The sequence below is a fragment of the Leuresthes tenuis genome, unplaced genomic scaffold, assembly GCF_036924035.1.
Source record: "Leuresthes tenuis unplaced genomic scaffold, fLeuTen1.0.hap1 SCAF_16, whole genome shotgun sequence".
Lineage (NCBI taxonomy): Eukaryota > Metazoa > Chordata > Actinopteri > Atheriniformes > Atherinopsidae > Leuresthes > Leuresthes tenuis.
In genome coordinates, this window is record NW_027325370.1 from 14,991,054 (window position 1) to 15,016,864 (window position 25,811).

The 25,811-nt window shown below is 39.2% G+C and overlaps 1 protein-coding gene across 5 annotated transcripts in view; it reads left to right on the forward strand.

Annotated features, from left to right (window-relative positions):
• Positions 1-25,811, forward strand: part of agrn (agrin) — a 239,818-nt gene that overhangs the window by 116,920 nt on the left and 97,087 nt on the right. For all 5 annotated transcript variants that reach the window (XM_072366885.1, XM_072366887.1, XM_072366886.1 and 2 more), the window contains one exon: positions 23,228-23,443. In XM_072366885.1, the coding sequence (XP_072222986.1) occupies positions 23,228-23,443 (216 nt within the window). The remainder of the gene's footprint in view (positions 1-23,227; positions 23,444-25,811) is intronic.

Genomic DNA, 25,811 nt, shown 5'->3' on the forward strand with positions numbered 1-25,811 from the left:
ACGGACAAAATACCATCTTTAGTCCATTCCAGTCCGTTGTATGAATGTGACATCAGTAGAACTGAAATGTTCTTATCATTTCTTAGTGCTACCTTCTTTTTTAGGGAGTTGTTTAATTAAACCCAAATCATATCCACTCGCACGTTTACACTGAACAGCTTGCCCAAACTACATCAAGATCTTAAACAAGAAAATGTCTTTTGTCATTTAATAAGGATTTTATTTCTTTTTATGAGCAATTTTTTGTTGAAAATTGTTGTGTTGTTTTTAAACTTATGACCCCACTTTCACATCTGATTACACAAAACCTTAAACTATGACTAAACTAAGCTATGACTTCATTGGAACATGTCCTGAACACAAAGCAAAACCCATTCATTGGTGTAGCTTTTGGTATGTTTTCGGCAATGTATGTCTATGCCATTCTGACACCAGTCTCAGCCCTGCTCTCCTTCTGATTGGTCTCAGTTTAGTAAAGAAGCTCATGGTTTAGGATATACACCTGATCATCTTGACAGTAATTCTATGCCATTTAATACAGGACAGATGGCTGTTATCCACACAACTGGGTGAAATGTGTTTGTCCTGAGCATGTGTATACATGTGAAGCTGAACTTAAATGGAATAGACAGAGCTGCAATTTGAATTTATTCTTATTGAGTCCATATAAACATTTTTGTAACCAAGGCATGAATTCAACTTATCTACACCAGTCAAGGCTCTTTATTTAAGCCCTCCCCCATGCACACACACACACAAAAAAAAAAAAAAACATGGGGCAAAGGTCGGACCTCAACCCCCATGCCTCCTCCCATTATTTCCAGCCCAATTTCCAAGATGTAAAGGGTCTCATGTGGAGCTGAATGCATATGGGTAAGGTCGAGGCATGAATATGGAAGAGGTGACTGCTACTAGGATCACGCACATGAGCAAAGACACACACCAGTGTCCGGCTAGTGACAAACCCCCACCCAAACCAGCTGGAGGTAATCTGCAGGAAGGTGATGGACATTTAACAATCCTTCCCACCCGCCTTCATGTACTATTCATGATGACCTTTATGCTGCCTCTCCTCTATCCCTAACACGCACGTGTGCACACCCACACCCACACACGTATATCTCAATCGTCATGGACATCTTCAACCTGTGGCCTCTTGGGCGGTTCCTGCAGGTGTTTTGGCTGCCCTTGTTTTTATAGTGAATCCTTCATATGTGATGAACACTGGAAATGTGGAAAGTGAATGAACAACACTTGTAACTTTAGGTGCCCTTAAACAAGAAATGTTAAGGCCCTCAGCAATGTAAGCATAAGAAATGCAAAGAAAGACTGATTATAAATGATTGAGTTAGTTGAGAAAGAGCATGGAGGTCAATCAACTGAGTGTAGATGAAGACGAATCCAAGGTTATTTGAAGATTAAAGCTACACTTTTTAACAGATTATCCCAATGATTAGCTTCTGAGGAATATCAAACATCTGCAAGTGAAGTTAAACTTGTCTGTTACATGTAAAGCCATGTTCTCAAGCACCGTTAAATATTACTTTGTATTTTTGTCTCTTACAGTTTCATAAAAACAAAAATTGACCTGAAAAAAAACCTGAAGAAAAAATTTAGGCAGCACACCCTTTTTTGTTGCCAACTCGGTCTGTTTATTTATTTCTTATTTTGGGAATTTTCCCCAAAAGACCTCCAGTTGTATAAGATTGCATGCATTTCTCTTTTGAATTCTGTCCATAGATTTTGTACAATAGGTCAAATAACTGTGAAGCCCATGTGAAAACCTTCAGGTTGCACCTTTTGAAGAGGCGAGTTTGAAATTTGTTTAGGATCATTATCTTATTGTAGAGGCCATTTTATTTTCTCCTTTTATGTCTTTAAAGATGTAGTGGCATCTCTTTTACAACGTGCTGTAAGATAATTGTTACATCTACTGTTGAAATGTTTCTAGTCCAAAGAATGACCCAAGAATGACACCCCCCCCCCCCCCCCCCCCCCCCCAACATACAGTTGGAGAGGTGTTCTTTCTGAAGCCTTTCTTCCCTGCAAACATACCGTTGTTCACTAATGTTCACGAATGTAATAAAGTTCCTTAAATAAAATATAAAGTCTTATAAAGTCTTACTTAAAGGAGAAAGAAAGAAGAATTCTGCAGAATTGGAAGGAATTTTGATTGGGAATCGTATATAAAATCCTTCAAGACATTTGTTTTTATCTTTCATCTTTAAAAATTGAAGAAACATTTACATGTCTGATCTTCTTATACCCCTTCCTTGCTCTTGTGAGCATCTGTGATTAAAATGGTTATTTGAGCTAAAATAGTCATAATGCTTTGAAAATTGTATTCCCTGGGCTTTCCTCATGGTGACTGTGAACAAACTGTAACACCCCCCACCCGAAAAAAACGAAAACAAGTATCTAAGGGTAGCCAAGCTTTTGCATGATGTTTATTTCCTTTTTTTCATGCTTTGAAATTGGATGAAATTGAAACAATATGGTAAATCTTGCTCAAAACACTGAAAATAATGTTTGCTATATGCATAAATATGACTAAATCTGTCATTATCACAACCTCATTTAGGTCACAGGCAGCTAGAAAAAGCATGGATTGCTGAAGTATGCTAAAAATGTATCTTGTGAAAACGTTTGCATCACTATTTGCATTCTAGGGCTTACATGTACCACTATAAACACATTTTTTAAGGGTTTAGTGGACACCAAACTAGAACTCAAAATGTTTTAATTAATCAGAAGGTCACAAGCTTGATGTGTTACTAGCAGATGTTTACAAGCGAGCTAGTTAGCAAATAGATTGCTAACATGTGCACCATACCAGCAAGTTTGTGCATGTATTCTAGTTGTAAATCACTTATTTATTAACAGAACTTTAATCAAACTTACTTGATATAAATTGTAAAAGAGTGCAACAGTTTTAAGCCTCAGAGAACTTTGCTGCACGTATCATGTTTGCACCTTGAACACTGTTCTTTTGAAGAAATTTCTTTTTTATTAAAATGGTAGAGCATATTCTTGCAACAAAAAAAATGTCAGATGACTTGAGCAGTAAATGATCTCAGTTTGGTCTTGCTGTAATACACTTGATTTAATCTCTTTGTGTTAAGTGTTCATTTAAAAAAAAGTTCAGTGACGCTTCAGCCAGAGGGAGGGACACTGATACACAAACATGCTCACATTCCAGTGGACTACTTTGTATCTCCTGCTGTGGTGTATGAAAATGAAAAATGCTGAATGCATAATGGGGAACAAGGCCCCTGGGTCTCTCTCTCTCTCGCTCACTCTCTTTTTGCATTAGATTTCCCAGCGAAAACTGTTGTTATTTTTACATCTTTGCTTCACAGTTAGTCATAAATTCAAGCTGGAAAAAAAAGCTGGAAAAATACATACCTAGCACTTACCATATGAATCGTCCCACATTTAGCATAAGTGATTCACATTAATGCATTCTGGCACTCTTTTAAATGGAAAAAAGAGTATGATGCAATCTAAATTTCAAAGCTTCTTGACTGAAATATTCTGGCTTCCGCTCCAATGACAAACTCTCCACACATCTGCCTAGTTTAACAGTCGCAAACCCACATAATGCTGCCACCGTAGTCTGCTTTCAAATGCTTTTGGAGATATCATGATTACAAGTTGAGCACAAATGAAAAAGCTTATAAGTTGAGTTATGAAGTTGGATTTTTTTTCTTTCTTTCGCCTGAAGCCACTGAGAGCCAATGTTTATGAGAGCAGCAGTTTTGTCCTGTTTGCTTAGCAAAATAAAACAGCAAGTAAGTTTCAATAAAAACATAATTAATTTTTCTATCATACCCCCCCTCCAAAGAAAAATTAAAATGGGTGCAAGTTATATTTACAGCTTGGAAATTCAAAGGGATTTTATGAGGAGAGATTGAAGACAGCATGATGTAGTTGAACTCCAAGAAAACGAAACCCTGGCAAACATAAGCACATGCTGCATGTTTTCCTGAGCCAAAGCTCCTATCAAAACCAAAAATAGGATGACGAGAAAAGGAAATTGCTCAGTGGGTTTCATCTCCTAGAATGCCTTGCATAGATCTTGTATGTTTGAATCTGCTCCTGGGCAGCCCAGAAATTAAACAACAGGCACAATGAAAGAGGTTACATTCTCTCAAGGTCTCATTTTGCATATGGTCACTGATGGAATAATAATGCTAGTGATGTTACTCCCCTTGTCTTACTTTCCAAAAATTACCTCACGTCCACTTAAGAGGAGTTGAACTAATTCAGCCTGGCATAATCCCTGCTGATATGTTGTCAGAATTGACTGTCCTAATCGGCCTCAGACATATGTCACTCAAGCTAAGGATCATTAAAGTGCCCTTCAGGGAAAAACATCTCATGCTTTTGAGTCAATGATGAGTCAGAAATGAATACCTTCCATGCGTTTTCTCTTCCCACTCTGTTCCCAAAGGTGGAAAGGGAAGACAGCGGCAGAACAAGCATGGAGAATAAGAGGGAGACAAAGAGAAGCATTTATCTGTATTTCCATATGTGTTCAACATAGGGAGATACTAAATCGCTAAGCCATAAAGCCTCTAATAGATGAAGCATGTGTGCCATATGCTTTAGTAGACTATGTCGTTTGCAGGCAATGTGTTTGTTGCTGCACATTAAGTGTTTTCCATATAAATTGGTTGGTGTACGACGTGATAGATAAGCTCCAGAGCAAAAAGAGACAGAACTGGAAGGGAGAGGAAACCAGAGTCTGTGAATGAGCCATGTTTTGTTGCCATACTGTTGCATTTGTGTTTACACATTTCCATTTTTATTTTGACGCTCTTGTTTACAAAGACGGAGAGGCATCGCATGGTAACAGATGTAAATTAAAAGCCGTTTTTCAAAAGAGTTTTTTTTTTCTTTTTACTTTGCTCCCTCATAATTGATCTGATCCCTTAAGCCTTGCCTTTTGAGATCAGACTTTCACACTTAAGCACTCTTTGCCATTAGCTAAAATACACACACCACTGCACTTGCCCCAGTAACAGGTAACACACCAGCAGGTGCTTACATGTGTTTGCACACACACTGTTGTGTGACCAAAGAGAGTGGATCAGCTGTTTTGACTTTGTTCCGATGACTGCACAGACTGAAACCTGCATTGTAATGCGCTGTCTCGTGGCAAATTGGGATCCCATGCGCCCTCATACACACACCTGCATTCACTCACATAGCAAAACACACACAGCAGTGAAGGCTCCACTGGACATGGAGGCAAGCATCGCCCTCCTGCTTTCCATCTCACCACAGGCCATTCAAAAGCTGCTTTGAAAAAAATTGAATGCCCATAAAGGATTGAAGAGTGAATTACCATCAATGAATGCACTTTTAGTTTGAGATCCCAGTGGGAAATGCATAACTGATGAGAGAGAATAGATTGAGACAGGAAGATTGATCCAAGTAATAAGGTTTGTATCTTTGCCCTCAGTTTCACACAAGCAACTTTGCCACTTTAACTACAAATGCTTAAAGCTTCTAGGTGCTACTGACAGATCATTTTGAAGGCTTAGCCCACCCGAACTCTACTACAAAAGTGTAAGAACACTGATTGGAGTGACCCCACTTTGACTGACCTCCGAACTTTACACTGTAAAGTCAGAATCCACATATACTTTACCCGTTTCTGTTGCCTATTGGCAGTTTTCTGAGCATTGTTTGATGAAGACCATAAAAGTCACGTAGAGTGGCTGACTTCATTTTATGGTGTTTTACTTTTAGCATATTTTCAAATTTCGAAACATGTGTCTCAAGATAATGAGAGATTTAGCTAAGGGTGACAAGCAGATGGAAAGACAGATTGTGATAGATTTGAGTGGAAAATGCTCTGTTGGTCAGCTGTGAAATGCCACAGCTGAAACCCAGCGGTTTTAGTTTATTTCCCCCCTCAGAAGTTTTCTTTTCTTCACCAAGTTCATACCGCTGCACACTATTCGTGATCAATAGTCTCACAAAGTAAAAGATCATGATCTTTTACGTTGTGCTATTAGTCTTTTCTGCCAGTAAATTTTGGATGTATCATACCTTGTTTACATGAATCATTTCACACTGCACATTTTGGGAGAAAGGATGGTTATCGTCAATTGTTTGTATCTAATGATTGTTGTCACCACGGATTAGATTTATGGTTGCGTTTTTTCTCAAAGGCATTTGATTGTTTAGTTAACAAAATGCCAGAAAAGTGTAATAAAATATACGAAGGGCCTAAATAGATATCTTCAAATTGCTGATTGGAGTACTGCTTGACAGCTATATCATTCCATATAATTCTAGTTAATTGATTGATTGAACTGAGTTACTGACACAACACCTCAGGCCACCTCAGGTCAGAATAAAGTTGTTCGCATTGATGTGGTTGTGGTTATTCAAATTGATCTACAACACCTCCCTGTCAGTTGCAATTGACCAGTGATTTGCATGCTGCCTTGCATTTCTCACTGTAAGCCCCCCCTTTTTGAGCAAGTACTCGTGCAATGACGGCAAAAAAACCCTGCAAGAACACCAGAGACCAGAAAGTTACTCAAACAATGCCAGCTGACTAAAACACCCATAGTGGTCTTGTGTCATCGTTATTTTTCCGAGATATTTGCACTCTCCTCTTGCTGTCACTGTCACTATTGGCATCGAAAGTGAACTGCAGCGGCTGCTATTAATTATGTTGGCTGCTAACTGCCAAGTCTTACTACTTTGTGTGTGTGTGTGTGTGTGGGAATGTGTATGCACACACATATTCCTGCCATGAACTTTTTAGATGTTGTGCTTAAACACTCCAATCAACCAAGTATTGGACAATCAGAGATCCATTCACCATTTGTGTTCTCCCCAAGGTGGTTTTCCACACACACACACACATGCACACACAAGAGTAACACACTAAAATCCAAAGCCAATACTGAGATGGGGAAGAGAGGGAGAATGAGTAAAAGGTGGGATGCTGCAAAAAAGGTGTGTGTTGATAAGAAAGATGGAGATGTATCTGTTTGTGAAGGTGCTACAATGGTTGCCCAGGAACTGTAAGGTCTATGGTTGAACTCAAAACTGTCCCTGTAGTACTCAGTGAACGTGTTTATAGTAAAATGTTCTCTGAATGGGTATATGTGTGTAGGAATGGGTAAATGAGACACACATTGTAAAGCGCTTTCTAGAACCTAGCCTCAGTTAAACTATGCTATATAGGTTCAGACCATTTATTAGAAATAGAATTATGTGATATATTTCATAATATATCCTGTGCTAGTGTCACCCCCACGAGGGATGTTTAACAAAAGCAAAACTTGTTATTGGAGTTAGTCTTGGGAAAATGGTTGATTAAAATTTTACTAAGTTTAATCATTTAAATTGCGGTTGATTTCTCCACCAAAAATTGTAAGACTTCCCTGAGGCTACTGAGCAAATGCTGTGAGTACATGGCTCTCTTTGCTATTCAGTTGTGGTATTTTATGGCATAAACACACATTTTGAAGATAGAAATATGGAAAGATTTATTTCCATATTTCACTTGCAATGCAGATGTCCTCTCGTTCTAGGCTTGCTAGTTTTAGTAATCATTGAAGTACACCAAATTAAGCAATGGCTCAGGTAGACACACTGCTGAACATTAAGTAATATAGATCCTTACCTTTTGACATTTCAATGCAATACAATAAATGAGGATCTTATCTCGTTGTTATCTTTATGTTTGATTCATTTAGCAGCTTATCATTTTTTTGGTGCAAATAGAGAGCTCTTGCTTGTTTTTCCATCTTGCTTTTTAAATTCCCTCTCCAGAGATATATATTAACAGTAGTTTCAAAAATCCTCTTAAAATGACATATTTTTACTTTTATACTCCCAAATCCATACAATTTTTTTGTCCAACAATAGCAACTAATTGCTTTTATTTTCCAAAATTATTGCTAATTTTCTGTTGACTGACTAATTATCTCAGCTGTACGTAACCAATATATTTAAACACACTTACTTTATGTTGATCAGCTTTACTTCGTTTTAAATGTTTTCTGTTTGTACTCAACTGTAGTGAATATTAGTAGAGTATGTTGCAGTAAGTCTCCTTATTTCCTTGGTAGGACATACTTATGCATGAGTATATCATGTAGTATACCACTGGTGATACCGCAAGCCACAACACGCCTCCAAGAGTGCATGATATATTTGAAATGTAAGCCCTTCTTTAACTAGGTGACACCACACAATCTACACAATTCAGATCCCTTCAGTTGCTGCCCTGCTGAAGTGTCTTTAAGCAAAGCCATTCTAAGCTTGAGCTCTTGGCTTGAGCAAACAGAGTTCCCCAGTAGGAAGCAATAAACTATCCTGCAGTTATCACATTACCGAGGCTGTAATTCACAGTTAACGTTTTACAGTGCAGATTTCACAGCACTACTGCACATGCCAGCACTCAGACCTAATAGAGTCATTTCCCAGATTATATTAGATCCACTTATATTTAATGAAGGTGTTTGCACAAATACAAGTATTACTGATGCCTTGTTAGACTCTTGGAGACTTTCTTATGTAAGCACAAGGAGACCCACTGTCTATCCAAACATCTGCTCTACGTAAATGTCCTTGAACCAGAGACTAAATCCCTAAAATTAACTAAAACAAAGGGTAACAAAACATCTATCATATATACAGTACACCCGTCCATGCAAAGAGCCACTATGTTTTTTAATATATCATTATGCAAAGTCTCTTCCGTTCTCCTTATGACTTCATGACTTCTTCTCATTATTTCTGCTCATACAGTAGAAGAATGGAAATATTAATTTGCTTAATGAAACTATTAGTTGGATGGTCAGCCTATTTTTTGCTGTAAGTACGATTTTGTGTGCATGATTAAGGAAACTCACTTGGAACATGCAATGTGAGCCTAAACAGAAAAACAGGAGATTGACAATATTGGGCCCATTTACTTTGCACTGATTGGAATTCCCTCTTCACTTTTTTTCCTCCATCCCTCCAGATTGTTTTCTTTCCTTTTCCATCTTCTGTCTCCTGCAACACACAAAACCAACACTCGCTATGGAAGTAAACAAAACACCTCTCCATCTCTGTGGAGGAAATATGCAGCACATTAGGAGTGGAATGTGCTGTAATTTGATAAGAGCATCCACAACCATGCCAAGCCATACTCGGAGACATAGGAGAATGCAGGAAAGGAACCATATGAATATGTGCTCTGCAGTAACAATTGACCGGTTGCCCAGAGCAACCAAATTGCACTCTTGTCAACCACCTTGCTTGGCTTGGTTGGAAGTGTTGACATTCAGTTTTTCTGACAGAAGAAAGTATTCCATGCCACTGGTCTAGAATACTGAACAGTGGATCTTGACAAATGAGGAGTACTATTAATGAACAGCATAAGGCAAGGCAAGGCAAGTTTATTTGTATAGCACAATTCAACAACAATGTGATTCAAAGTGCTTTACAGAGACATTAAAAGAAAGAAATAAGATCAATAGATAAAATCAGAACAATAAAGATAAGATTGAATAAAAATGTAATAAAAAGATATATATATATATATATATATATATATATATATATATATATATATATATATATATATATATATATATATATATATGAAAGATAAGATAAAATAAAAAAAATGATAAAAATGTAAATTATGATAAAATCCATTGTTAAAATATGTTTAAGGAACCATAAGGGAAAGCTACTGTTGGTGCATTCATAGAATCAACTTTAGATTAAGAAACCAATTTTTTCCTTCGCTGATCCATAGAACCACTTTTCCATCAACTCTCTGTTTATGCCAATTTCTTCCAGTCTTTTGAATCTGTGGATCTCATGGCTCTTCTAATCTAAGATGACTCTCTAACACAACAATTAAAATTTGAATTTGTAGATAAACATCAGTTAATATTTAAATATTTCAAAAGCTTCAATGCCCATTTTTTCACCTTGATGGCATCCATAATTCATGAGATATGTTTTCCATAGCCACTTTATTTAACTGTCATTTTGCCAATCTTTAGCTGTTATCACTGCTGTCTAAAAGTGTCTTCTCGACCTCACCCACCCAGATTTTGTATAAATCAACTGTGATGTTAACTGTGTGTTAATTGTAAGACATGCATTGTTACAAGCAATAAAACATGGTACCAGTTTGCCAAATTATTAAGCAAAAAGCCCTGTTAGTGTCTGCTAACTAGCTTTTAAACTTACTGATGGTCCCTGGTGGATCTCATACATGTATATCTATATATATATAGATATACATACATATGTCACCTGATCTCTAAGCATACATGAAGAAGTAAATGTTTGGTCATATAGTATGATGATATATAAGCTAGCTGTTTCTGAGTGTTCACATACAGGATGGGGCAATCTGTGTACTGTGCTTGTTGATGTTGACACAGCCACTTGTGTGTTCACGTGCACAGCAGAGCTCCAGCGGTGTGGGTCAGCTTGGACTAAGCATTCCGAACAGCGGAAATGAAGACAAATGAACATAGATGAGCTAAAGACTCTTCCAGTCAGCTCCATATCACTTATCTCCCCTCTCCCACCCTCCCCCTGCTTTCCTCCTTCGCTCCTTCACTAGCTCTCCCAGAGAAAATATTACATAGCCACACAGAAAGACTCCCGGCACAGTAATGAAAAGCGCAAAAGCGTGGCCCTTTTTGTGCTACTTTCGCGTCACCGGCAATTAATTACTCAGCAGTGGCCGGTGGGGGGGACTGTGGTGCTATAATACTAACGCTAAAGCCAGCAGTGCATGAGCACAGACTATAAATTTTAACCTACGTCAGGTACTTTTTTCCCTCGCTGTCCCTTACATTTACTGTAACTATCCACTCCGAGCGTGTGCGTGCAATATGTGAGCTTATAGTCCCAGAGGCACCACAGAGAAAAAATTCAGGTTGATGGATAGGCGGTTGATGCCATACTTTGATTTTCTGAAAATAACACAATCATATGCTACATTCACCTTTCAGAGCTATTAACAGACTGAGACTGTAATAAACGTGTGTAGAATTGTGTATGAGGGTGTATTAGTCAATGTGTGTTGGATAGGATTTGCATTGAGCTTGACTATTCTGAATTACAGATGGTTTCTAATAGGCTTTATTTACCTTTTACGTTTCTATTCTGACTGTTGCAGTAGCACATAAACCAAGAAGAAGGCAGACAGAAGAGTTACTTTTTAGAAAGACATTGAGACACAACCCCTATTCCCTCCACTTTTTTCCCCTAAATATTTCCTCCTGTTGGTTGGGGGTGTGGCAGCAATGAAAATAAGAGGGAGGAGAAAAAGAAATTAAGTGATTTGTGGCCTTATCGATCAGTAAGTCAAGGCTATTGATCAGAGAATAGAGACATAGGAGATGGAGGAGATGAAGATGAAGATGGAGGAGGGGAGGGGAGGGAAGGGGAATGATGTAGTCACTGTCTGGGAGAGAGAGCAGCTACAGAGTGCCCGAGGCCCTTGGGGTTTATTTGGAATTGGTGCAATACTGGGGGGCACTGCTTTCATCATCTCACATTGGCAAGAATCTTTGCACTCAATATTTTCTGGAGGGGCTTTTCAGCCAGGAACATCAATATTAATCTAAATTCTTTATGAGAAGATAAAGCCCTTTGCACCCCGGGTTCAAATTTGCTTCTTAGTAGAGACATTAAGATGGATCCCCCATTCTGTTTTCACATCTTCCATATGATGACACTAATACTAATAGGCTAGTTTACTTGATTTCCAACTTTGACAATACTCCCACAGTTTTGCTTTCAAAAGTGTGGAAGTCTCCAGCTATCCTGAATTCCTTCCAGTGACAATGACAATGTGTCTATGGGCACCTCTTTGTGATCAGGCATAGCAATGAGGACCATATGGAGGGGGCCGCCTACCTTTTATCCAGTGCAGACCAGCTCAGCACTTGAGAGCTGCCGCTTCCTGGCTTGCCTTCCAAGCTCCCGCCAGGTTGTCTCTGAGTCTCATCCTGCTGCCATCTGCCACTGACTTGGGCTCCCTCCAGAAATCCTGGGAAAAAAATGGAGAGCTCTCTCCTCTTGGTAGCAGGAGCCAATATGGAGGCCCAGTTTCCTCTCTTCCCTTCACTAAAGGAAACTGCCAGTGGCCTGAATTCAGAAGTGGCAAGAATGACTGGTAACAATGAATTATTTTCAGGTGGGAATGACCTCAAGATTTTAATAAGGGGCTTAAAGTGGTCAAATTGTCAACACATAAAATGTAAAATCTTTCAACCGGCACTCATTAGAGGTTCAGTTCATTAGAGGTCACATTTTGCTGCAAACGTAATGTTACAGTACCTTGTATGAAAAGAGTGTTGCTCATTATGTATTCTGCTATGTATTCACTGTGTCTTATGAATCTGGGACTACAAAATAACTTGGGTGCTTCAGAATGATTCATTTCTGTTCATTTGAAATGAAAAACCTAATTTCCTACTTATCACCAGTGGTGTGGGTGTTGGGGAAATTTAGAGAATTATGTGGTAATCAGGCATACAAACAGCATCTGAAAGAGGACTTGAATGTGTAAATCTGATCTTCCAGAATGATTTTTCCTTGTAGCACATATACTTGAAAAAATACCTTTGTTTCATTTGTTTCATATCATTAGCATAATACCCCCCCCCCTCCTCCAAACCTCAACTTTTAGCTCAAATTCATTATTTAAAAGAAAAAAGCCATTGATTAAAAGGTGTCTGAATGAGAAGTAAATTCATCCACATCTGCATATTCTGCGTCACCACCTAAAAGGAATGTTACTCTCTGGGATTGCATTATTAATGCAGGAGTGTCCAACATGAGCAGAATATTCTGTGATGCATGTTGTAGTCTGGTATTGATTTGTGATCCAAGTTTAATTTCCAAATGTTAGAGTAAAATATTGCCTTATTGATTAAAATGTGGAGCGCAAACTTCGCCAATATACAATACAGACGTGTACAATATCAGAACGACGGGTATCAAAAGCTATAGATGCAGTTATGGTGGCTAACACCCACACAAAGCTGCTTTACAGCATGAAGATAATGGCTGGACAGTTCTACTTTTTGTACATATTCAAAGCAAATAAATCTCAGCTGTGCTATGCAGTCAGACCTGTTGTGAAGTGTTTGTTTGAGCAGGCAGAGCCCACCGGTTTTCTCAGGCAGCCTCACATAATTGTACAGCATAAAAGCACTCTTCACAAAGAAAATCTTTTTCAGTGTTTAGTGGTTTACAAAACTCACAAATTATATACAGTCTGTTTTTTAAGGCACAATCTGTGCAGAATAAACTTGTCTGAACTCCGATATTTCCACCCCAAAATCAATTTTTAACTGATCACTTCTGAGATAATCTTTTATGTGTCTGAGTCACGTGCAGGACTTTGGCTGGAAAATTACATCAAATGGTCCTTTGGAAACTTATTCCTAGTTATGTCATTTTTCTCTTGGAAACTGGAGCAATGTGTAGCGCAAGTGAAGCAAAGAAAATTTGTCTGAAGCTCCATGCTGCGGAACCTGTGACAGAGACAAGCTTTCCCCTTTGGTGATCCTCCTACTCATACATGCCAACTCTCCTTTCAAAAGCATGACGTGAGAGGAATGCAATGCTGATGAAACATTTGATGATGGTGATGAGAGATGGAGTCAGCGATGGCAGAGTGTGTTAACGTGAGGGAAGAGACGAGGCACGGGACGGTGAGATGATGTTAGCTATCAACTCGCTGCTTGTTTGCGAGCATTGCCTCACCTTTCCACTCAAAGCCTTTTTCCAATTAGCAAACGTAAAATACTGCCAATCTGAGAGCTGTGTGGGTGTAATACGAGAATCAAGTCTTTGTAAGAGATTCCATCGCAGATCTCTGGGAGGTGATAGTGAGGTCAAACGATAAACTCATAATACTGCCCTCCCTGAATTTTTTAATTCAGCGGTGCACTCGCAACCATGCTGCTTCCCTTCATGTGTATTGCAGACTGGCTGTTATCAGTTCTCAGGAAGCATCTCTGTCTGCCTGCTGCTGAGTTTCTGGAGTAGATACAAGATGACAGAATAGGGCTCTGTCACCAATGCTTCCATTATTGATAAGACGGGGTAGAGGGAAGCTTTGAGAGAAGTAAAAAAAACAACAAAAAAAAAACAGGAACACTTTGAAGCTAAGAGGTTTGTTCATGCCAACACACAGCTTTGTTCTATTCCCCATGTGATATGTTAAAAAGGGTAAGGCACTACAACTGTTGAGGTCCAGGATTGTTGAACATAACATTGATAATGATTATAGGGCCAGAGTTATTGTTATGTGGAGCAACATCTGCCAGGATTTGACATTCTACTCCTGTATCACCGGCAAAGATGCATGATTATAACAGGTCAGGATGAGGAGCACTGCTAAGATTATTCTCGTCCCGATGGGTAATACACTGTTTCTTTGTCCTGTTGGCATTTCTAAAGAGTGTTAGTTTCAGCTTATCTGTCCACCCTTCCAACAGTTTGGTCCAGGAGACAAAAAAAAACAAAACAAACACGTTAAATGATGGCCACTTTGCCACAGAATTAAGTAGTTCTCTTAGCTTTCATTGAATTTTTGTCAGTTCCCTATTCCCTTTTTCAGTGAGTATGCTCTGATTATTGACAACGCTGGGAGTTCGTACTTTTTCCCTGTTTAATTCTCATTATAACATTCTCTCCTCTTGTTTCTTTCCCTGCTTGTTTCCCTGCCTGATCAAGACAAATAGCCATGTTTTTCCTCTTAGACCCTTCATGTATTTTTCTCCCATAACAAGCGTGATTAGGCAGATGTACGAAGCTGTCGAGAGCTGTCCCATTTCGGGCCTGATTTATGAAGTCTCAGCACCTGCTATATTCTGAGAAAAGATAGCACGAATAAAAGAGAAAATAGAAGAAAATATTTTTAAAGATGTGGCTACGAGCTATCTGAATATGTCGGTGGGGAGGAATGTCATAACATGTCAGCACTCACATAGTTAAGAGTTGTGTTCTACCTAAATATGGTCAACTGTTGGTTGATTGCATTGCAGAACTGTAACTGAACCATAACTCCTTCTTAACTTGCACTGAGGCCTATATTGAACCAATACTTGACATGGGAGATCGCAGTCTTCTTTGCTAAATGTCCAGATTACCAATAAACCATAGAGTGCACAGCCCCAGTTTGCTGGCTTATTGCACATCCACACCACACACAACCCTGAGAAAGGTATAGAGACATACTTTGAAATCTTTCTCAACAAGGTCTCAATCTAATTACTTCGGCGGTCACAGGATGCTCATATGGCCAAACAAAGTGAACAAAACAGAGAGCTGCTCCAGGTCTGAAATAACTTCGCAGGTAGTAGATAGGAAAAATGCATTTGTGCTATAGTTTTAATGCCAAAATAACAAAACTATTGCATGGAAAGTTCATAGATGGATGTAAATGCTGAGAAATTATACTGATCACGGTAGGGGAAGCTTGTCGATGTGAAGCCATTTTAAGCTTAAGTACAAATTTTGACTTACCTTAAATTCCGGACTATAGAGTGCAGCTGAATAAAAGCCGCATCTTCTAATTTTAAAAAGAAAATGCATTTTGTACTTGTGTAGGCCCGCACCGGATTATAAGCCGCGGGTGTGCACACTGTAATATGAGATATTTACACGGAAAGATGTTACACGTGAGGATTTTTAAACTTTTAATTAAATGCTTGTGGTAACATAAACAAATACATACTGCAAATGCTTTTTTTCCGAACAGTGCCTGTAACAGTCAGCTTCTTCAGTGTCCGAATTGAACAGCCTCAGAACTTCGTCACTCACTTCAGTCTCTTCGTTGTCGCTCTCACAATCTCATCTCAGATTGATCACCTTTAATTTAAAAGCTGCATCGTATGCATTTCTTCATTTGTTTTCCATGTTGAGGGTGAGTACAAATGACCGATTTACAATAATTTACTAGTGTAAGTGTGTTTGATTTATTGTACAATTTCATTGGACCACTGTGAACTATTCGTTAATTTTATTGGTCTAATGTTATAAGGCAAAATGTTTTTGGCGGCATGAAAAAAAAGAAAAAAAACATATTAGCCGCACCGTATTATAAGCCGCGGTGCTCAAAGCCTGGGGAAAAAGTAGCGGCTTGTAGTCCGGAATTTACGGTAGTTGTTTCAAACTAAAATCAGTTTACAGTTTTCCTTGTATCACAAAATATAAGTGCTATATTGATACACACCAGATTTTCAGGTAGTTGGTATCTCTGCAACAATATTGTTTCGATATGAAACACATGGTTAGGTCATGGCTTAGACACTTGAGACTAAAGATGTAAATATGGAGCACAACAAGTTTCTTAACCAATTTATCTGCAGGTGTAAAACTACTGGCACACTTAAAATGAAACTGAGCCTTCTTTAAACTGAAAAAAGATCCTTTTGTCTGTGTGCGTGCTTGTCTGGGCTCTCTACAGCTTTTGAATGGGTTGTGTATTTACACTTAATGCCAGTGGGACATCATTAAAATTACAGAAGTAACCATAGCCAGGGGAGACTAGAAATAGCATTGACAAATCTCACAGCAGCAACAACAGTTAAATTTGAGAGGCATGTGCAATAAAGACAACATGGAAAATATGAGGATCTACAGGCTATTTGATTTGTTTGTAACACGTAGATCTCCTCTAACAAGCAAGGTCATGTATTTGATTTTTAACCAATGGATTTTTCACAGACTTAAGAAAAAGAGCAATGGGTGCAATTCTATTCTGTACAGTCATATTTGAAGCTTTCTATTTTTCCTTATGGTCATTACACCTTCGAGTAAATCGCAGTTAGTTATACCGTAGCCTTCAGATCATTTGCATCAGGGAAGGGTTTCTTTGGTTTGAACAAGATGTATGCGTACAAAATGGAAGGCATTCCAACTGCAGTTATTTTTCATCTTCCTCTTGTGTTAAGCTCTAACCTTCCCTCACCTCTGTTTCTCCATCTCATGCACTATTTTTTTCTAACAAAGCATTTTTTCTTCCATCTCCTGCCTCTACTCATCTCCCCATATTGGCTCACCCTGTCTCAAGATAAAGCAGGTTTGGGCTGCAGAGTTGGGTAAATAAGTCCGTCCTGCGTGTTGGCCAGGTCAGGGCCCAGGTGCTCAGCTAATACAAGCATGTGTGTTGACAGAGAATTGATTACCACCTGTATATGAGAGAAGGGGGAAAAAAGTACCATACTGCGGCCACTCCTACACTCCCACAAACACCTCAAAGCCACGTTAACACATCCAAAACTCACCATCATCAAGTAGAGAACTGCTGTTTTGTTTTTGTTGTGTTTGTTTTTTTTCAATTTGTTCGCTCTGCTGTTGCCATGATAAGAACATTGCTTTTTATCCTTCTCATTTAAAAGAGTTTTCTCCGCCACCTTCGCCGTTTTCCTTTTCTTTTAAGTCGTTTAAAGAAGCAATTTCTCATTTTGAGCTGGAAAGCAAAGGTGGTCCTTTGTGAGCAGACATTTTCTTTATTTCAAGCTGTGTGCTTTATGATTGCAACAAGATCAATAATTGACTGTGTTTGTCCCCTGAGGACCACAAACCAGAGATCAATACAAGCCGTGTAAGGTTGATACCTTACCCCCCCTCCCTCAGATATTTTACCAGGTGTAACTGCCGGCCACCGTGGTGTTACTTTCTTTATCAGCCCTGCTGTACTGACAAAGCGTGGTGTTTCTGAACTCTTTTCTGTAGATAATCATGTGTGTGCAACTCCTGATCAATACAGCACAGATGTATTATAGTTTTGTAGGCCAATGCAAAACCCTACAGCCTCAGTGTACATATTACAATATCTACATTTCAATTTATATGCATTACTCTTTAAACTATCAAATGACCCCTCACAAAAATATTGTGTAATCACTGCAGTGTCATCGAGACAGACAATTTTCAAAAAGTACAGCAAAGAGTTTAAAGGGCTGAGTCGTACTGAATCAGTTGTGCGTGTGTGTAGGTGTGTGTGCATTTACATTTACAGGCCACCTGTGTGCAAGATGGAAAGTTTCCAATCACAACCTGATGAGAGAAGCTGCTCTGTGCCGATTGCATCACTGGCTGTCACCATAGCAACCTTTCCCCTCACTGCGAAGGTCTTCTGATACAGCTGCACAGATAGAGAGGCTAAAGCCCTCTTATACAGAGAAGGAGGTAGAAACAGCTAGGACCGTTAAAAGCCACCCGGTTGGGGAGCACATCTGTATTACTTAGTGTCAGCCCCAAAGAAAGGGGACCCTTTATAAAGGAGTAAGTGGAAGATGTCCCCAAGGAGTGTTAGAGCGTAATGAATTTAAACTCCATGAACATTAATATGATGTTGCTTCCTTTCCACCAAGCTGTATCTGCCTCCACCATCATTCATATCCTAACTTCCTGACAGTCAGCAGGGAATTAATCAATGTTGAAGTTACCATGTGCAGATTTAATCTGCGTGCTACAAATAGGTTCATCCGAGCTGGTCTTCTGTTTGCGCTTCACTGCCCCAGCAACCCCTGTAACACAGTAGCTACTTTGTCACCCATGTACAGTTCAGGACTGTTAATTATTCATACACACCCTTCTTCCCTCCCTTCCCTTGTCACAGCCTGAATCAAACTGAACTGCTATAAAATAATTAAAAGGCAGACAGGTATCGTCTTCTTCTGCAGAGAGCGCCGATCCTTCTGTGAAGTGACTATTTTGAGTTGATTGTGGTTATTGTGTCAAGTCTCATCGGGGTATGGATGCACCCATGGTTGCCACAACAGTCCATTTCTCCCTTTCACTTTGTGTGAGATAAATGCAACAAGGCAGGAAAACAATGAAACTGATAGAGCATTTCACCACAAACAAAGGCTGTGCAGACATTTTCTACACAGAGTAGAAACAATATCAGAGAAACAGGAACTCTCTGGTTTTGGAGGCACATTTATTGAATCTGTCTCTGCCTGACTCTGTGTCTAAAAGCAAGCATCTGACACAAAGCGTTGCATAGATAATACATTATGTAATGAAATATATATCCTTTTGTACCTTGCACAGGACCCAATGCTATTTTAAAACTAGAAATAAATGTCAAAGCATAGTACACCGCTGTTTAAACAGAGCATTCAAAGTTTTGTTGAAGGAATGGGTTAAAAAAAAGAAAACGAAAGAAGAAGAAGAAGGGACGTATGAATGTGTTTTGATCCACAAGAACTAAATTCAAATATGTATTCTCTTAGACCCACACTGAGTTGTGAAGCATCAAAACTGGCAATAGTTGGTGGAAAATTGCCACCAGAGAACTGCGCTTCACTTCCTTTCAAGTCGTAAACCGTTACATTCTTCACTGGGGCTTTAATCACAACAACACTATCCTTTTCCTTTTATAACCAGCTGATGCTCTGAGAGCAACCTTATGGCTCTGAAACTGTGTTACATTTAATGGACGAGTCGCCCAAACACAGGATGATGTGTTACCTGGACAAGACGTAGTCCTTGACAAGTATAAGCTGGAAATACTGTCTTTTCTTCCCAATGGGTTTGTCACCCTCTGCCTCCAATAGATGGGAAGCAAGGGGAAAAAAACTAAACAAAAAAAAGGTCAGGATGGCGGAAGATTATAGTCACACTTAAATACAAACATTCCCTTCACTCTGAAGCCCTCCAAAGGATGTTGTTATGGCTTACACACATTTATAATATACATAAAACAAACAAAATCCAAACTATTTTCAGCACTCAAGTGAGACAGAACAATCTCTGAAGGTCATGCTGACTAAATCCAGTGGAGCAGGAATAGTTGTTATCACTATAAAACTGTTATCTTTGAAATGCCTATATGGGATTTTTGTCAGTCTAGTATTAAATCAGGATGCAATGTTTATTTTGAGCTTTTAGCTTTCTTATGCATAACCATGCATGGATACAGTCTTCTTTGAGGGATAAATGGTGTGTCAGACCACCATTTTAAAGCTGTTTAAAGTAACTATTAGAAAAGAGAACTTAAGCTAATTTTCTCAATACTAAAACTCCCCTCATGATAGAAATGTAGAGATTTGTTGTTGTCCAATAACTGATAATCCTCACTGCAAATGCTGTAAAGCTATTTGATCAACAGAAATGTTAAAAATACAGGAGGTGCTAAGATTCTTGGAGGCAAGCCATCAACCAGTGGGGGCAAAGCAAGCTGTGAAGAGCAGCTGTCACAGGATACATATCACACTTGGACTCTGCTTTGTGCTGCATTATTTTTTATTAAAACTATAATTAGAAGAAACAAACTGTTTCAGACAGCAGTAATCAAAATGATTTCTTCTCAAAATGTAACTGTATTTCAGCCCCCCTCAGCAACTGTTTTGCTAAAGAGCATTCTCTTTACGTCTGTTTCTCATTATCTGTCTTCTGTCTTATAAAAATCACCACATGTACATGTCAACGACGTTAAAGACTTGATTCTCACCAGAGGAGATGTTCAGGACAGTTAGCTGTGCTAGCCAAATGCAGCTTATTTAGTTTCATTAAATTCCTCTAAATTTCTATGATTTTCTTACTTTGTATTATATCAACATCACTTTAGGCAAAATATGTATCCTCGTGCCAAACAACATCTGCAAGCTCCTTGGCCTTGTTGAACTTATTATGTAAACTAAAAACTATATATGTTTGAATATCTATATTCATTTTGTGCCAAAAGCAATGACACCCAACACTTTACATGTGAATGCAGCAGAACTGGTGAAAAAAGTTGCTTTTTCTCTCATATGTGGGATTTGTAAAGTTATAGCATATCTTTCCCCAGGACATGTAATATGGATCCTCGTCTATGTCTATTGTTGTTTCTGCACTCCCAGTGATTACCTGTCAGTCAGACTAGTTCAGAGCTTGTGCAGCTGGATTTTGTTTTTTGTTGGTTGTGTGTTTTAGTTTTCAACCATCACGATTACACCGTTCATATTAACTGCCGAGGGTTTTCTTTTTCCTGTTGTTGCTGTTCCTATTCCAAAGAAATGGATGTTTTTTGCAGGAAAGAGCTACCACTACATTAGTATGCCATTAATGCACACTGTCCAGAACCTGAACTTGATACCTTCACTTTGACAGAGCCCTCAGCTCCAGTGTCAATCTTTTGTCAGACAGTTAAGCTTGAGGCAAGTGTGAGATTTTCTTATTGGAAAACATTGCATCTGGTTACACTACACCACTGGCAGCCATTCTTCTTTTTCCTCTCTAAACTTTCTGCATTTTTATGTGATTTCTATGATAACATTTTTATAATTTGTTTTATGAGGTTTGCGGAATTCATTTCTGCTCCTCACATTGTGAAAAAAACTCAGCTGATACATTAAGATCATAGAGAGATCTTTTTGTAGAACCTCATTTTTTTTCTTGTCACACTATCAGACACCCTCCCTCTCACTTGTACACATCTGACACAGTTTGATTGAATTTCATCTCTTGTCACTCAGCTCGCATGGCTTCGTCTCTGAGCCACATGCTGGCACTCATATGCACAAACACACACAGCGTGTGGTGTGAAGGGGTAGCAGAGGAGCGGGCTAGTCATGACATGGCCTTCATTCTAGCACCTGGCCACAGGGTTGTGTGTGTGTGTGTGTGTGTGTGTGTGTGTGTGTGAGAGAGAGAGAGAGAGAAATAGAAATAGAGACACCTAATACTTACACCTCTCAGACACACACACGTATTCAGGAATACAGATGCATTCATGGATAGCTTTGCACACACACTTCTTTTTCCCCTGGTACAAGGGAGAGTGAGCTCAGGTTGCTGTCAGCTGCTCCCCTAAAGGGAACAGTGGTCAAGTCAAAAACAACCTCCTTGCCTGTCACTCCACACACTTACACACACATATCCCATACACACTCACATCCACATATTCATCCAATGTTCTTCGGTGTGAGGAGAGAGACACAATGAGATGCCTTGGGCAGATGCTATACCATTTCTCTAAGCTCCACACACTTTGTCAATGTGTGTGTGTGTGTGTGTGTGTGTTAGTGTGTGTGGGAGTACCTATCAGACTGTCTGCCTTTCCAGTACCACAAAAGCCACCTGCTAGTGAGTCCAAGCGAACATGCCAACTTCAGTTTACTCCTATCCTGTGAGCCAGTGATAAGAAACAGTTATGTATGGGTGCACGTGTGTGTGAGTGTGTGACATATATCTACAGCGGTGACACTGGCTGTTTGCCTCTCTAAGGAGATTTTCTTTTCGTGCACCTATTTTTGTGTGCTTTCGTCCATTGATTTCCAATCAGGTGTGGCTACCTGTGAGAGCTTGCCATCTCTTTTAACACCCCCAGAGCTGAGGCAAGGACGTCACGCCAGCTGGCTGCCCAACAGCCCTTTGTGTGGGCATAGAGCCACAGCAGCTGTAGCTGCCCCTATATGGGTCAATTACTCTCTAAGTTGATGTTTTGTACACACAATATAACCACGTACACATGTGAACACTTCTTGTTTTCCTTGTGCATTCAGCTGGCCCTGACAAAGTTGAGAGTTAGCTGTTTCACACGAAATCAGAGGTGAGGACTCAGTGGGAGGTTTAAAGTCTTAAGAATTGTTGTTGCCTGACTTCTGAAGCCATGAGGTGTTTGGCTGACCCCTGTTTGTCTCCATGTTGCTGTCACTCCTCATTTTCCTGGACAGTGGATCATTGATATTTCAGAGAACTGTTCCAGAGACTGTACAATATCTGCTTGTATACTGATTTCTTATGTTGTTGCTGACTATTTGAAATTCTCAACTTTGAAGCTTCTCTGCAAAAGCCTCAGTGCACCCAGCAACACACTGCGCTGGCTGTGCATGAGTCAATATGTTCTGCCTGAATGAAGTGAGAGCATCTGTTTCTTTCACACCAATATCACATGTAATTCCTGATGCTTTCTTGTTGCCGAACTGCACCGAGTTCTCCATAAAAACCCCAATGGCTGATGCATACTGAGATGAATCTCAGCCTCTCAGCCAAAAATAAGCCTCTCTTTGGATATAAATGTCTGCTGTTAAAACATGATGTTTGCTTTGGCTCATGAAAACTTCCTTGTAAGAGACAAATAACTGACTGTATGTAGGAAACGACTGACTGGGCTGTTAATTTGTTTGACTGAACTAAGTATGGGTCAAGTTTGTAGTTGGAGCAAATGTTTTTAAGTCATGCCTAACTCATTTTGTTCTTTGTCTTTGCCTTGTAGGCTGCAAAGGGATGCTGTGTGGCTTTGGCGCTGTATGTGAGCGGGATCCAACTGACCCAGCCAAGGCTGAGTGTGTTTGCAAGAAATGGGACTGTCCATCATTGGTTGCTCCCGTTTGTGGCTCTGATTCATCCACCTACTCCAATGAGTGTGAGCTCGAGAAAGCCCAGTGCAACGCGCAGCGGCGCATTAAGGTTCTGCGCAAGGGACCCTGCTGTAAGTACAATTACCTGCCTACTAACAAAAAAAAAACAAGCTCTTCATTGACGCACTTGCACAAAATATCCACTTTATTAAATCTCACAATCTCATTTTAAGTCTGACAATTTATTATTATTTTTTTTAACAAATGGAGCATGATCTGAGACAGTTTCTTTTTTGGAATTCCTTGGCACTTGTGGAGAGAGCCTATTTCTGTCTCAGCTTTTTTTTTAGGAGTATGAAAATAAGCCTAAATTACTACTAAGGGAGTGAAGTAAGTATAGTTAAAGCTTTGACATTTAGATAGTTTGTATGCTCATACAGAAGTGAAAAACGTGCTGTGGATTTAATATTAGAAGCTGGACAGCAGGCTGTTCATTTACTGTACTATTTTTGTTAGATCAACACAGTCCCTAAATGTCTAAAGCAGATTTTTTTTGTGTTTTACAACCTGTTTTTATTAGTATAAAAAGTGTTTGAACATTTTGAGAGATTAGATTGGTGCCTTTGATCCAGAAAAAAATCGATCCAAGAAAGACCAAGCAATTGGATCTCAGACAGACACTCGCCATTAATCCGCTATGAGAGTTGAATGTAAAAGCTGTGAAATATAGGTGGATAAATGGCTTAAAGCATGCTGAGTGTGTTCTGGGGCTGGAGATTTGCCTTTAAATAATCGAATCAGCATGTTTGGAAAGGAAGACTAATATGGCTACTTCATCAACATAAAGCTGCAAGTGTCTATGGGACACAAAATTGCTTTTTACTGTCAACTAAATGGATTTATATTACACCCGTGCTAATACAACAGGTTTTTCCTTTCTATCTTTATCTCACAATATTAAAACACGTCCCATTATATCCTTTCTATTGTCTTTCCAATATGGCTGTGTTCCCAGTGCTTAAGCGCCACCTGCACCCTCACAAACAAAACGTGTGCCACTTACTGCTCCCACTGGTAGCCATCTAGTGCTTATTTTACCCTGTAGCTGCTGTTAGATGTCCATTGCTCCTCTTTAGCGAAGGCTAGCGAAATCCAAGGCTCCAATGGGCAGATTCGTGCCAAAGCTATTGCAATTTTAGCAACCTCAATAATAACTCCAGTATTTTGTCCCTGTCAGTGTGGGCCCGCTTCTAATTCCAGGGGTCTGATGAAATTGCGGGCTTGAGCCCGCCACTAATAGTAATCTTGGCGACTGCCCACAACTGGTAGAAAGGAAATAAGGAGGTAGAAAAGATAGCGAGAAGACAGAAGGAACACAGAGTGCAGCAGAGAGGAGAGAGAAATAGCGTTTGAAGAGGAAAAGGTGTAATGTTGAACAGGAGAGAGCAGTGAAACATTTAGAAAAAGAGAGGGTTTCAAGAGCAAGCGAGTATTTGATGTAGTGAGCGAAGTGGACAGATTAGAGGGGCCGATTGAATCCAGAGAAAGAAGGTTGTAGCACAGGTGATCTAATGATGGTTTACAGAAGCTTGATGCCATCAGGAGAACCATAATTATCACTGGCAACAACAGAAGGCAGTCTTTTAGAAAAATTAATACATGTCACTTGTTAGTATTCCTGATAATAACTACATGCTCACAACCAAGGCAGACTTCTGTACTGATGTGCTGACACGTCAAGCAAGGATTTATATTCCATCCTCCAATGTCTTTATTTTAGAGGGCCTAACATCATTTATTGTAAAAGGCAAGTCAAATTTTTATGTCCATGTTTTCATCTTAGCACTGACTCCTTTTCAGAGAACATATATTCTTTTAAAAATTAAGTTTAAAGACAGATGGGCATCCACTGCGGTAGCCTAGCTACCTTTTGTACTTGCACTGTAAGAAGTCACGACTCAACTGTTTTTGAAATATTATTATGGGAAAAATGTGCAGTAAAGCTTGTGAAAGAACATGCTGTCTTTCAGCTCTGTTTCATCTTGGAGACTTGTCAAAACAATGTGCTATATATGTAAAGAAATTTATAGTGTAATTAATGGAATAGATGCAAAAATGTCCCAATCAGAAAATAAAGACTTGGAAGATGAAGACAGGCATGGCTGTAGTAAGAAACTGTATATTTCTATTAGACCATCAATTTTGTATGATCACAGCATTATTAAAATAATGTATGAAGTTACTGGCCAATATATTTAGAAAAAATATATATATCCAAATTATATGTTGAGGACATATATTGTACTTCCACTATTAGCTAATACATTCCAGTCTGTAAACAGTCATGGTTAGGAGTTCAAATGACATAGTTACAGTAAGAATTAATGTACATAGATGTTTAAAAATACATGGTATTGTTCAGAAAACAATACACTGTCAAAGACCGCATAGTTTGATACTGTCATTTCCTGTCATATGGCTTGACCCCACCTGACACCA